Below are 15350 nucleotides of genomic sequence, written 5' to 3' on the forward strand. Positions count from 1 at the left end.
AAAGTTACATTTCTACCAAGGGCAACTGTGTTTGCAGGCTTCATGGTCTGCTCTAGAGTCTCAGCCTTGGTGATAAGGGGAAAATCTTGGTAGTATTTTTACTCTTTCAAATTCCCACGTGAATAGCTGCAGAACAGAGGGAGACATGCATGAAGCCAGCCTGCCAGGGTGTAAGAGTGGGCAGCAATGGATGAACAATCTGATGTTCATTTTTAGAGTGACTCCACATGCCCTGCTCTCCTCCCTGGTACATTAGTCTCCTCTAAATTCTGGTGTTTAGCTTTCCTCAGTCTTAGGAAGAAAGCTGAACACACATAACCAAGGTGTTTAAAAATATATTGGTGTATGTTAGTTTGTGTTATATGCCACACAGTGTGTGTTGGCTTCAGGGGCCAAACCAAGTTGCTGACGTGAACGTGAAGCGATGGGAGTGACCCTGACCTGTGCATACTCTCTGGGGGCGGTAACAGCCTCCTCAGCACCACCACTGCCCCAGAAGCTGCCACCGACACATGGTGGGATGGCCAATGCCTGCTGTGTGTGGTTCACTGAGTCTTCTATGATGAAGAGACAACAAAAATCACAGGATGAAGAAACAAGAGAAATGGGTAATCTCCAGACACAACCCACATGCTCAGCAGCATGGCACTAGAGACCACAGCACCCCTAAGTGAATGAAGTTTTTATTCCCCGGCTGTAGCTGAAATGGGAAGGTCTGAACACACTATTAAACTTTGCAGGAAGTAGTTTAACACAGTAAGTATTACCACAGGCACAAATGTAAAATCTGTCTGCAATAATTAGGATTGCACTACATACGATTTTTAGACACTGTCTTATAATCAAGACAAAAATAGCTGTCTACATAGCAGTCACCAGTTTCTTAACTGTCTAAAAATAAAGCAACAAAAGTAACGCAAAGCCAGGCATGGAACCAGCCGAAATAATGTTAACCTATATCCAAGTCTGCAAAGGTAACAGCGATATGCCTACTGGTAACCTTCAATCTAACTTGGAGTTAAACGTTCAGTGGCTCTGCAATTTTGGTTTGCATCTTCAAAAGAACTGGAGAATCCAGTTCTGTCTCTCTAGTCCAACTCTCTTCCACCACACAGTGAACAGAGCTCATTATCCATCAAACTAAACAGTGACTTAACAATAATTAAACTGAAAGAGATACAGATTAAAGGAATTTATTATTCCCTGATCTGCAAAGCAAATTGTTTAGATACCTGCAATCAATGAGTAATGATGGAACAAAATAAAAACCCAACAAACCAAAAGAGCCAACGACAGACTCATAAAAACCTGTTCACTAAGGCCCATGTATCTTTGTTAGGTTGAACAGCACAGCATTTTAATCAACACCCCCCCCCCCATCTTTATACATCATGAGAACAGAGGCAGAATGTGGCCCTAAATTATGGTGCTACTGTTTATTATTCATGTATCACAGGACTGATGAAGATTTATGGTCCCATTGTGCTAAGTACTGTATAGTGAAATACAGAGGAATAGTCAGACTTAGTACTCCAAGACTTTATAATTTAAAGACAAATTACAAAACCAAGATTTATAATTTAAAGACAGTAATGCACAGATGGGGATTGGAGATACAGACAGATTAAGCAACTTGCCCAAGGTCGTGCCAGACGCATATGCCAGAGCAGAAAATTGAACTTTGATCTCTGGAGTACCAGCACAAGTTTTTACTCATGTAGGAGAACATTGCTTCTCCTCTTTATTTCACTAGTTGTCATATTTCATAAACTAATAAATAAGTTAAAAAAATACAAATGTTACATGGCAGTACTGGAAGGATTTCCTTTCTCCCATCCTCCTCTGAAGATCTTTATTAACAAAACAGCTTTACCTACACATACACCCAATTTGTCCGTGTATGGCACAATTGCAGCATTAGCACAGAATCACAGAATAATTTAAGCCAAAAGGTCTTCTGGAACCATCTAGTCCAAGCCCTTGCTTAAAGCAGGGCCAACTAGCGCCGGTGCCCTAGGACCTTGTCCACTCAAACTCTGAATATCAAGGATGGAGATGGAAATCCCACCACCTCTCTGGGCTCCTGTTCCAGTACTCAGTCACTCATGTTGAAAAAGTCTTTCCATGTATGAAAAGAGAATCTTCCCAGTTCTTATTTGTGTCCACCACCTCCCATCCTGTCTCCGTGCACCCAAGCCTACCACTGTTTTCTCTATTCCCACCCATTAAGTAGTTGGAGACAGCAATGGCATCTCCCCTAGCCTTCTTTCTTCTAGACTTTATTTCTCAATGCTGAACAAACCCAGATTTCACAGCTTCCCCTTGTACACCATGTACTCTCTAGCACCCTAACCATCTTGGCATGTGCTGGACTCGCTCCAATATAGCGATCTCTTTCCTTTACAGGGTAGCCTGAAATTGGACATCATGCTCCACAAAGAGTCTCATGATCACTGAACAGAAGGGTATAAGGCACTCCACACTTTTTTTTTTATAAAGCATGGAAATAGTTAATTTTCTCTAATAAATTATTGTATTTTTATGCATTTTAACTACACAAACCCCGCATCCCTCATTTACAAAACACAGGAACATTGTTTTTGCACACCACTTCTGGAAGTTTGCTGTTGCAGGGGTCTCAGCACATGCAGGTACACCGGGCTCCGAAAGCAACCGCTGTTCCCGTAAAGAATACTGGAAAGGGGCATTTCAGATGTCTTTTTCTCTAGCTGATAAAAAGGATAGCCAGATCAGCCTGAGTGACGTAACATGCTCAAAATAAATCAGTGATAGCAGGATAACACAAGACATCATGTTGTTGGATACACATACATTAGCAGATATATTTAGGAATTTAAGTCCTAAACCCTGTCACAGAGTATATTGGTAACAGAGAAAAATATTTAATTTATGACTGTGACAGGAGATTGCTTCAGTGCAACACAAACAGTAGCAGCAATGTTACTTATTAAGACAAAACTCAAGCCCCCAGACAACTGATCCAGGATAGTGGGAAAAACGATACTGCATTTAAAAAAAGTGGCTTTCTTTCCTATTGAAATTTTTTTTGAAATTTTTATTGAAATTATTTCCTATTTCTTACTATTGAAATGTGCTCTGTGTCAGAAGGTATTTGTTCTCTATTTTAATATGAGCAAAGTCACAGCTTGAGCTTTGCTTATTTATATTTGCTCGCACCTGTGAAGATTTACCAATGAAAATTTAATTTTAATTAGTTCTGCAAAAGTGCTATCAACATTTGTTTTAGATTTCCCCTGAACGTACTATCCTACAGAGCAGCAAAATCAGTCCACTCAGTGACAGGCAGCCATCCTGATACAAAAGGCATCTGCATGGCATGGAGACATTTGGGGCTTTAAGTGATCCCACAACAGAACAGGGCAGTACACGTGGATATGGCAAAACAAACTGTCCTCCATGCTGCTGTCCACGATGAGACAAACCAGTTGTGTGTCAGAAGCAAGCATGGCTCTGTATGTAACTGCTCACCTTCATCTTGGGAAGTTGCTGCACGTCTGAGCTCAGGCAGGGAAATCTCACCCCCTGGGGACAGCAGCACAAGCAAGCTGCTGTGGGAGCAGCCCCTCCACAGCTGGGACTGAACCAGCAGCACCAGGAAGAAGCAGGCCCAAACCAGGCCACATCCCCTCCCAGCCAAAGCTAAGAATGCATCTCCCAGAGCACAGGCTGAAGAGCTGCTCGTCAAAATTCCCCTTCTAGAGCTACCACCCCATGTAGAGGCGCGCGCACACACACACATATATATATAAAAATATAGAAAACCCGTGAGTTGCTTCCAATTTCTTGGCAATAAATCATAACCTCTCTTATGGTGTTACTTCATACAACAGCACCAGTCAGCTTTTCAAAAAGACATAGCTGTATGCTCCATCCCTTTCAAACAGAAAATTTTCTGGATGCAAATGACATCTTTACACAAACACTGAAAGTAAAGCAAGGGAGCCCCAGCTTTGGACTGAGATGAGTCATTCCTCCATTTATGGATACATCTAAAGCCATACCGATGATTCCTTACGCACTGCGAGAGCAAAGGTGCATGCTACATCGAAGTATAGGTATCGCATCATACTCAATAGGTGACTTATCCAGTTGCATGACAGGCGAGTGTGCTTGTGAACACAGGGCGCGTGGCCAGACAATGCTCTCATCCATCACAAGCCCAGTATATATCCACCACGCGCCTGCTAAAGTTTGTATTTTGGGCACCGAACAGACCTGCCACAAGTCATAGGATCATTTAGGTTGGAAGAGACCTTTAAGATCAAGTTCAACTGTAAACCTAACACTGCTGAGTCCCACACCTACACATCTTTTAAACACCTCCAGAGATAGTGACTCAACCACTTCCCTGGGCAGCCTGTTCAAATGCCTGACTACCCTTTCAGTGAAGAAATTTTTCCTAATATCCAATCTAAACCTCCCCTGCCGCAACTTGAGGCCATTTCCTCTCATCCTATCACTTGTTACCTGGGAAAAGAGATCAACACCCACCTCGCCACAACCTCCTTTCAGGTAGCTGTAGAGAGCTATAGTCAACACAGCAAGGAGTGGCTGTAAAACTTCATGGAGAGAGAAGCAAAGAGTAGGCTGCCAGCACACCACGTGCCTGAGGTTGGACATCAATTACCTAAGCAAGTCCTTTTTCTAGCATGGTTTGGCTCCCTTCTCATACTCTGCAACTAGTCACGTAAAACACTTTCCAGGTAAACCTAATCGAAAGAGCAATTTACAGCACTCTGCTTTGCTTTCCCACAACTAATTCCAACCCTCCACGTCTAACAACATTTTGACCACCTTGCACCAATGTGTCTAATAAGTGGTATCACATATTATCACCCCGTATAAACTCTAGCACACAGAATAATTTAAGCCACACTTTCTACGTCCAACCTTTTTCTGCCCCCAACGTCTCCGCATAGCAGAGAGAATTAAGTTATTGTTTACTATTAACTGATCAGATAATATCAAATACAACTTCCCAAGACACAGCCAGTCCAACACGCACTGCTCTAAATCAGCTTAATGCAAAGCCTAGAAAGAGGACAAACTCGCACAAGTTCACCTGGGAAGACGTAACATAGTATCTGATGGCTGGTCCCAGGACAGTACCTCCATAGCAGCACTGAGAAACACGGGGTGTTTCCCTACTCTTGCAGTCTGTGCAGGGACTCCACCACCTGACACGCGACAGAGATTCATGCATATATTTATATAACAACGTATCACTTTTTGCTTATCTGAGCTTAAACTGATTTAGGATGAAAGGCAAAAGGCAAACTGGAACACCTCTGTGACCTCCCCAGGCGCTTCGCAATCTCTCCTCCGCAGCAACACAGCAAAGCACAAGCAGTTGGGACATTGCTACATCCTACCACCATCAGACAGGATGGGGCACAGGCCCTGGGGAGCCTGCGGCTGAGTCAGTGGGACTTCTACCCACGGGTTCCCACTATTGTGCAGCCCTTCCTCAAATTCACAGCAGATGAGTCTCTAGCTATGGTTTGGCCTTAGAGAGCCTCTCTAATAAAAATACCAGCCTCCTCAACATGGAAGCCTCTATGAGACCTCCCACAAATGAAAGGGGAGCGAGGCAGGGGGGGCGGGGGTTTGCAGGGCTTGTTTGGTATTCTGTCACAAAGCCAAACAGATGTTTGTAAAATCTAAACTGGTTATACAACTGTTTTAAGCTCATGCAGCTGTGCACAGATAGCAACTGCATCAGAGGAGAAGACCACTGCTCTCTTTTAAGGCACTCCTACATCTAGAGACTAGAGTTTAATAAACCAAACTTCCCATGAGTTATTCAAGCTCTCTCATTCCAATTTAGTGTTTATGGTAGAGGAAACTGCTGAAAAGAAAAAAGCGAAATGGCTCTTCCAGCTTCATGGCGAAAACCTGCATCCAGATAGGGACTAGGACCCAGACCTCCCTCCTGCCAGACCCGCATGGTAATTACAACACCCAGTTTTGACCATTTGGCTTATCTGGGGAGACAGCAGGAATAGACAAGAGGTGCTAATACAGCAGCCCTGCTTTGCCAGTCATACAAAATTCACTCTACGCTATGCTTGGCCCTCACTTCAGGATCAATTATACAATCAAATCGCTGCAAACTTTACTGCAACAACATGGACTGAGAGCAGAAGAGACTGAAATAGCCTCTTTTTAGCTGTATTAAAAAATGTAAAATTAATTTCTGACAGTGCTTTTATTGTATTTTTATTTATGAACAAAATTTACAACTAGAAGAATTCCTAAAATATTCATATTTTAGAAATATGCCTGCCTGCTCCAGCTAAAAGGTAAGAGACTTGGGTAAAACTAGTGGAAGCACTCCAACTAAATTATACAGTATAGTTTTACAATCCTATAAAATACCAATTTTTTGCAAGCCAAAGCTATTTGTCATAGAGTTTTTGCATTTTAGTCATATAAGAGATTGACTGTCTGCATAAGTACTATCATGTTGCTCCCTGAAACCACAGTAAAACTTTTTTGTTGTTTTCTTCTTTTTAATACTTCAGAAGAATGCATGGCAATTAAAAAAACCTGTTTTACTCATGTTGCTAGCATAGGAGTTTGTAACAGCTGGGTAATTCTGTACTTTTGATTCATGCTGCACTGTATATGAAAAGGTACAAAAAATAAAATTAGTTTTATAATCTCTGTACAGTCAACACAATTGTGACTAGTATATTTTCTAGAACTCGGAGCGAGAGCATTGTGAATAACTCACAGCACACTCTGCTTATTCAAACTGTAAAGCAGAAAAAAAAAAAAAAAGTTTTTGTATCTGAAGAATTCCAAGTAAACCGGGAATGCACTACCGGGAAGAAGTGACCAACCCAGCTCACAGCTCTGCCACATATAGACAAGCATTTTAAATGTCTACAGTCTAAAGCTTCGTTATTTTTTGCAGAACAATCTGGCAACAGAGGTAACTCGATTCCCTGGGAATCAAATGGTACTTAAAGGCAGGTTTCACCTGTCATGGATATAACATATTCTGAGCAACAAAGTGTCAGGGTATATAGACATCACTGGTGAGGGCAGTCTGTCCTTCACAGGTAAGAGGGGGAAAAAAGGAAAATTTCTGCTTTCATAGAGTTTTTAATTTTATTTATTTTTTTGTAACTTTGAGGGGAAATGTCCTAATGCAATGACAACCATAGCAACTTTGTGCAAACAAACTACAAAACACAGTGGTATAATCTTCAAGCAACTGCTATGAGGGTTCCTGCAAGCCTTAGGGCCTCCCTTCCCTAGGTCTCTCCCCATCACGATGGGGCAGAGTTATCCTCACAGCTGTCAGGAAGACACTGTCAATCCTCGTTCCACAGACAGGAAAGCAAGAATGTGACTTCTTCCAGGGAGGTTTAAAGATGAAGAGACTCTGTACAGACTTGCTCCAGGCCACCACCTGAGCAGGTGGTGTGTCTGCCCCATCAAGTTGCCCACTGAACCTCTCCTTCCTTCTCATAGCTGTGCCTGCTAGTAAGTATTTGGAGAAGCATTGAAAAAGATGGCCCAACTGTGACCTAACTTATACAGGCAGAAACAAGGAGGGACTTGCTTAGGATTTTCAGAAAACACTCAATCTATGCAGAATGTTCAGAAGGGGCAGATGAAAGTCAACATCAAGCACCTTCCTCAGCTTTACTGTCACGCAACCAGAAGTAGCAAGGCCAACTCCTTTCTGAATTAACACTCGAATAAGGAGATGCTCTTCCACGGGAAAAGCCGAAAAGGTGACTCTACATGTTTGCTACATGCCTGCTGCAGCGCAGAGGATTCAGGGCGATATGGGAGGACCTTTGCACGTATCAAAGGCAGTTAGAGCCAAGCCCTGCTGTTACAGGCAGCTGTGCAGCACACCGAGTCCGGGGAGCTGGCTGCGCTTCTGGCAGCAGACACCCTGCCGTTGCAGGACAGGATGCCTCACTGAAAACAACTCTCTGCGGAGGCTTTTGTTACTGCTTCTCTGAGCAGGAGCAACACATGCACATACCATCTTGGAAGCTGCTTGCTGATTTCCTGCTTGTGGGAAAGCAAGCAATTGCATTTGGAGGTAATGTATACCCTGTTAGAGAAGTTAGGCAGAGTTAACTGTATGGCCAGCGCAGCATGCTATCTTGACACTATCTCCTCTGTAAGGCTACCTGCCTGCTAGATGTACACTAAAGCACCTCATGGGATAAAGAAGGAAACCCAACATATAGAAATATGTTATGTTCAGCAGGGGCCGGGACAGCAAACAGAAGTTAAAGCTGTTTCCCCCAAGGAAGCCTGCGAATTCCCACAGAATTGGGATCTCCATTTCCCTGGTTTTCCCCTGAAATTCCCGGCCAGTATTTCCAGCTGAACACTGAAAGCAGATACAAAAGTTCTCCCCATGCTACTGACCCCTGCCAGTCGCCCTCCCACCTACCCTGCTCCTCAATTCCACAATCCCACAAAACAAGCAACAGGAACACCCGAGCTGCTGCCAGGAAACCAAAACTGCCGCACCAGCCCCAGCCACACAGTGCTGAGACTACTGCAGAGAGCAGGGTCAGGATTATTGCTCAGACCAACAGCCCTCTGAGGCTGGTGCCATCCTTTTATCCTGCCTTCACTTTCCATACCATGCCTAATGCAATTTGATGCTGCAATAAAAATAGATGGTACTTAACTCCCCCTCCCTAGTCCGATGGGCAGTGGTGGGTAGGGTACAGAGCCTGTGCTCAACTGCTACTGATGGGCAGGTGCTCCACAGCCTCTGTTTTCAGTTATCATTGTTGTGACCTGCGAGGAAAATAAAACCTCTGGCTCTAAATACACATTTTTGATAATCAAGTTAGCAGCTCCCTCTCCGCCTTTGGTTAAGTCAAAACACACTTAATTATTGAAATTACCGAGAGGAATATATCTATCCAGTCCCCTCATTGTGAGACAATTGTACTGAAAAAGCAGTAGAACATTAAACCGACTGTTTCACAACCCCTGCCAAAAGCCACACATATCTATCAAACCCATCCAGCGTATCCAGAGATTGACTGACGTGTTCTTAAACAAAGCAGGGCACTTACAGGGCCAGAACAGAAAAAGGAGAGATGAGGTGAGCTCTACAGCTTCACACAGTGGTGGGTGTCTCCAGCTATACATGCACGCAAATTTTTTTTTAAAAGAAAATACCAGGCTTTTGCTTCACCAACAAAAGAAGCTGTTGAAATAGTTTTGTCAGACACAGCTTGTAAGGATAATTATGTGGTGAGAGCTTAGTCATCCATATCACAGTGACAGAAAGGCAGATTCTCTTAAAAATAATGTCAACACCACAAAACTCTAAAGAATATCTAAGTATAAAGCTTTCCAGATTTCAGACATAGCTTAGGTAAGCACTGGGTCTGAGAAGACACAGACTCCTCTGAGACTCCAAGCCGGCGCTGTAACTAACCGCTAGAGGGAGCCCATTTTTTTCCATAAATCTAATTTTCATAATTGTTTTGTATGCACACATTCTGCAGTCACAAATTAACAAAACAATCACAAGGCGTAAAATATGTAAATTTCTATGTATATTTTAAGTTAAACAGAAATGGAGACACACAGTTCAGCCATGGCCTCCTCTAACATTCGCACCAATATATTTGCCAGATGGAGGAGAAAGCACAATTCCTTGTGTTTTGCCTCATCAGAAATAGCATTCTAAACCAAGCAGGCTACAAAGGCCATTCCAATTTGCCCCTAACAAATTCATTAGCATAAACGGGTTGATATTGCATTCAGGAGTTCAGCATATAGCAGCTAACCTTGAGAAATCCCGTCTGCCTTGAGTAACTACAAACCAAATGTAACAACCACCCCAAAAAGTGCTGGAGCAGCAGAGTGTCCCCTTTCAATTAAGGGGTAAAGATCTTTCCTTGGAAGCGGAGGAGCCCAAGGCGATTTTATTTTTCATACCACAGATGCAGGTTTGCCCATCTTTGCATTTATGCCTTCTGTACTGCAACTGCCAGGAGCTAAAATGCCCTCCAATACTGGGTTTCATTACCCTCTTCATACTCTAGGAGCCTCATCAAGTCCCATCCTGTAGCCAGACCTGTTCTCTGCTTAGCTAACACTCCTCCAAATGGCTCTAACACATACACTTGACAATGTTTTCATTACAAAACCAAATTAGGCAGCGTAAAAGCACCAAAAGATTAAAAAAAATTGTTCTGACTCCTTTCAGCTGAGGAACCAGGGAAGCATATGCGTGAGATATTATGACTGGATGGGCAGCAATATGGCCTGGCAAAGTCCAGGTGGCTTTTTTCTGCACCCTCCTTTTGCTGTGTTACACCCATCGCCCGTGTCAACAAGCTCAACCCAGCAGCAAGCCAAGTCTAGGAAGGATTAATCTGGGGAACAAACCAACCAAAGCAAAAGCCTAGCCCAAACAGTGAGCAAGGTCCAAGCACATCCACGTTGATTCACAAATCTCAAGTCTTCTCCAGTACAAGAGAGAACTACCTCTGCTCCAGACACTGGGGAGCAGTCACCCATCCAACATCAGTAATCCTAAGCCACCCCATCAAGTCAGCAGAGAAAGCTGGATATCCTCCCTAAAGCACGGTGTTTTCTGCCACAGGCTCGCTGTCTTTCATCACAAACCACACTGTGAGCCCAAGAAGGGCAGCCCTCAGTGCAGGCACGAAGCGGCACACCTAGGGCAGGGCACCCCCCTTCCTCAGTCACCAGAGTAGGGGACCTGTGATGGGGTGATGGTGGCTGGGTTAGCAAGAACATGAGAAAGTAGGAATTGAGTCTTGCTACCTCCAGAAGACTCGAGAGGAAGCAGAACTGGAAGCTCTCAAACTGCCCATATTTTGTAGCAATCCCAGAAAGGGGGTGCAGGTCATCCAGCCAGTGAGCGGGAACACTCCCCAATACACAGGAAAACTTTGCTCAAGTTAGTACATCCCATAGAAGCAAGTGTCATAACTTTCCCAAACCCGAGGGGTAGGGAGCATTTCCGCCAGCATTAGAAACTTTCTTCTAGGCAGATCTTCACCCGAGACTCTGGGTGCACGTCTGTCTGTCAGGATTACTAATATGAGCAGACGCTTCTTTCATGTTTGGGAGTTTTGCCATTGACTTCAAAGTAGTGAGATATAACACCTTGCGTATTCCCTAAACACACTTAATAACAGCACCTGACACATTTAAAGTGCTTAGACATGTTAAAGGCATTGTACAACATTAGCAAAAAAAACAGGAACCCCTGTCTAGGTGGTTCATGGTAAGCCAAGAGTCTACCCCCAAATCAGATGCTTATCTATTAGCCAGCTAATAACTGCGCAACTGCTTCTCTAACTGCTCTGTATAGTCATAAGCAGGGACTACCTTCTGGTGAGCTGTGGAGACTTTTTATTACTCATAATCCTCTTAAATCATAACAAAGAATACAGAATAGAAGGTGTGAAGTGTGCAATAAGTGTTCTAAAACCAACATAAACACAGCCATCTCAGCCTGAGTCAGAGCCTGCATCATGGGAGCTTACTAAACGCCTTTTGAAGTCAAGTTCTGGGGGTGCAAGCAGCATGTGGTTTGGCTCCTGGTGCCGGGCTGGTGTGATGGCAACGCACACCAAGCAGTGCCTGGAGCCAGTTCAAAGCAGACAGGAGCAAGGTCAGCGTAGCATGGCAGCACTGCTTCAGGGACAAAGCTGTAGGGCTAAGAAATGCATCTTCCCCTTTGCTTCAGGGCAAGCAATGGAAAGAGAAGGAACAGCAAGATCCCCTTGGAGAGGGAGAAAGTGAAGGGCTTTTGCCTCTGGATGCCTCGGAAATAAGACAAAAACATGGTTCTTGGGGTAGCTCTTGAACCTCTCTGACAACATGGAGAAGGCCACCATCAGGAAACCTCAGCACAGGTCCAGCATTTTTTAACTTAGCCAAAAGTTGTCATATGTTGATGTGTATGCATTTACAGGTGTCAATCAGGTGTAACCTGACAAGGCTCCCATACAGATTACAACCCCCATGGTCAGGAAGCTGAACTAATGCTGTTGAAACCAGCCTTAAGCGACGACTGAATATTTCGACAAAATGTGGAATTATAAACTGCACAATCCTGTACTTACTACATGTGGGGATACTGCAGAAAGGTCTCAAAGACCCTTCTTTTTGGAGACAACAAAACCGGCGCCAGCTTCTGCACTAACCTGCACAACTGCTAAAAAGCATGCACGATACACAACACTATACTTTATTAGGAACATCTCTGAGGTTAGTATTAATGTACGTCAATGTTTTCACTGTACTGGGCAAGTACTGCAGCAATAGAAAAGGGCATTCCTGAATATGTATCAGTCAGAAGGTACGCATGAAAATTACCAATGAAAATCATTAAGTCCGTTAGCCATTTTAAATACCGGGCTAATAATATCAGCAGCAGGTTTATGTGTGGAACCTTCTTCCCCCGGGCACTTCTTCATATTACTTTCCATGCAGTAGTCCTCAAGTTTTTTTATAGCATTTACCTATAGAGCTTCCCTGTTTACAGTAACAGCTAGAGATGCCCTGTTTGATACTGTAATTTTAGCTACTGTTGCTTAAGGCTGCCAGCACACACGCTCGTAGCAAAAAACAGTAGGAAACAAAACTCCTGGTTCATAGAAATCTTTGTGTCCTCTGTCACTTTTTGGACCTCAACAATTTGTAGGCACAAGATGCTTTTACTTACTGCTAACCGGTGATACGTGATACTTCTAACTGCAGTTCATGCAATCCTGAATGACTGCCCCTGTAGTACTATCCCTGCATACAACGCTGTAGCCATCTCCACGAGTATTTGTAAACATTTAGTCTTCCAAGAACTTTCCACTTGAAACATGACTGCTAATGTATTCACACTTGTAATAATTAGATGCAAATTTATAAAAAGCCACTTTCTTGCTCAGCTGAACTCCTATTCTATTAATAGTGATGTTCAAATGATTTTGAAATTCCCCACTGTTTAACTTCAAGGACTGCTCATTTTATTTTGGAAATTTACTCTTGGTTGCAACTTGAGAAAGAAAGTATTAATTTGTTCACATTTATAAGACGCGTATATGTTCAGCCTTTTCCATTCATGGGTCAGATAATGAATTGGTTTCCCTGGAAAACTACACAATGAAATATTCAACATAAGGCATTCTGTAGCTTAGATGTGAACTACAAACTGCAATTTTACCGGGATGTCCCTGTAGGTTGGCTTTGGCACGTACGCCTGCATGTTTTATGCTTTGTCTGAAGGAGGAAGCTCCCACAAGTGAGGAGAAAGCTCTCAGATATGGGTCACGAGTTGGTGTATCAAAACTTAGAAAAGAATTAAAAAAAAACCAACAGCAACAACAAAAACCCAATACCTCAGCACATTTCCCTCAAGCTTTCAGGAAAAAAACAGAAAAAGAAGAAACACACAGCCCAACATAAACCAGACCTTGAATATTCTTTGGCATTTCAGTGGTTTTCTGCAAAGAGGAGGAAATCAACCAAGATTTGTCCAAAACCAGAATGAAGGCAAGAGGACACACTCTGATGTAGGTTGCTCAGGTTTCCTCTACGCTTTACAAGCTTGACACTGGGTCATTTTACTCCTGCTTCATTTTTAACAAGTGACAAATGCCATTTATCAGTTTGTTTCGCATCCAAAAGAAGATTAAGAGAAATCAATTCTTCTCTCTGGTAACCTTGTGGCATTTTCCAGCTCCAACACCAAAACCCATTACAGTCTGATCATCCCGATTTCTGAACCAAAACCCTGAAACCGTTTCAATTGCGCTCAAAACAGAAGAGACGAGACAATGAGGAGAAAAAAAAAGAAAAGAAAGAAAGAAAAAAAAAACAAAAAAGACAACCACCACCGAACACTTGGTGCGATCACCCCCTCTCTCCCAGCTTCCTTCGCATCGCCACCGCTGGAGCGAGACCCCTTCCAGCGCGGGCAGCGGCTAGGAGGGGTGCCGCAAGGGGCGAGGGGGTGCTCGGCCCTCGGGGAAACCTCTCGGCTCCGACCTCCCGCCGCCCACGGCCCCAGACAAACTCCAGCGGCGGGTCGGTAGCGCACCCCCCGCCCCGCGGCGGCACCCCCCCTCCCCGATGGCGGCGGCCCCGCGGGCTGCTCCGGCCCAGGGGCTCCGCGCTTTCGGCCGCCTCCCCACCGCCCTGCCGCGCTCCGCCGGACTCACCGGAGATCTCGGCCTGGGGCACGCCGCTGAGGCTGAAGCCCTTGGCCCCATACAGCTGCCGGACCTCGGCGCAGCTCCTCGCCTTGCTGCCGCTGTCACCGCGAGCCGGGGCGGAGGCGACACACAGCAGCCAAAATCCCCACGGGAAGAAACGCATCCTTCTCCGCTGGCCCCGCCACCTGCCGCGCGAAGGGCAAAGCCAAGGTCCCGCGGCGGGGAGGCGGCCGGGGTCCCCGGGGCGGCGCGGTGCCGTGCCGGGCGGCGCGGGGTGCGGCCCCCCTCCCCGGGCAGCCTCGGCGGGACGGCGCGCAGCGGGCGAGGGCGGCAGGCGGGGGAACCCCGGGTCTCAGGCGCTGCCGCTGCCCGCGGCGTGCGGGGAAGGTGCCGGAGAGTTCAATCCGGACGCCCGCCGCGGCTCGGCGGAGGGGGCAGAGATCCAAGTTTGGCCGGCCGGGCCGCTTCAAAGCCCCGGAGCGTGACCGCGTAGAGGGCTTTTGTTCTTAGCGCGGCTGCATCCCCGGGCAGTCCCGCCGCGATGCTGCCGGCTGCGGCGCCGCCGGGCCGGGCGGAGCGGAGCGGGGCGGGGCGGGGCGGGGCGGGCAGCGGGGCTGCTCCCGCGGCGTGGCTCGGCTGGGCTGGGCTGGACTGGGCTGGGCTGGGCGGCTCGGTCCGTGCGTGCGCCGGCACCGCTCCACCTGCGCGCCGAGCCGGGCGGCGGGGGAGGCTCCCGAGCGAGGCAGGGCTTCCCCCGCCGGACGTGGCATCACGCCGCCCGGCGCCAATCCCGCGCAGGGCGCAGCCCCCCGCCCCGGGCCCCGGCTCCGCCCCCGCCGCCGGCGCTGCGCAGCGCCGAGCGTCGCCGCCGCCCGCCGGCCCGGCCCGGCCCGGCCCGGCCCCGAGCCGAACGGAGGGCGGCACGGGCACGGGCACGGGCACGGGCGCGGGCGCTGCGGGGCAGAGCCGGTCTCCCTGCGGGGTCTCCCTGCGGGATCTCCCTCCGGCCCGGCCCCCGGAGCAGCCCGAGGGCGAGGAGCATCGCCGCCCCGCCTCTGCGACGGGAGGTCCCGGTGGCGGTGGCGGCGGCGGCGGCGCGGACAGCCCCTGCCCGGG

General features: G+C 46.5%; 1 protein-coding gene across 3 annotated transcripts in view; it reads right to left on the reverse strand.

Moving 5' to 3' along the window:
• The window catches only part of LOC142032810 (glypican-1-like), a 190450-nt gene extending 175626 nt beyond the window's left edge, over positions 1 to 14824 (reverse strand). For all 3 annotated transcript variants that reach the window (XR_012650998.1, XM_075031944.1, XM_075031942.1), the window contains exon 1: positions 14241 to 14824. Coding sequence is in view for 2 of the 3 variants with exons in the window: in XM_075031944.1 (XP_074888045.1) it covers positions 14241 to 14397 (157 nt within the window). In the remaining variant the exon portion in view is untranslated. The remainder of the gene's footprint in view (positions 1 to 14240) is intronic.
• Between the last annotated feature and the right edge of the window lie 526 nt (positions 14825 to 15350).

Source organism: Buteo buteo, chromosome 7 (genome assembly GCF_964188355.1).
Source record: "Buteo buteo chromosome 7, bButBut1.hap1.1, whole genome shotgun sequence".
NCBI lineage: Eukaryota > Metazoa > Chordata > Aves > Accipitriformes > Accipitridae > Buteo > Buteo buteo.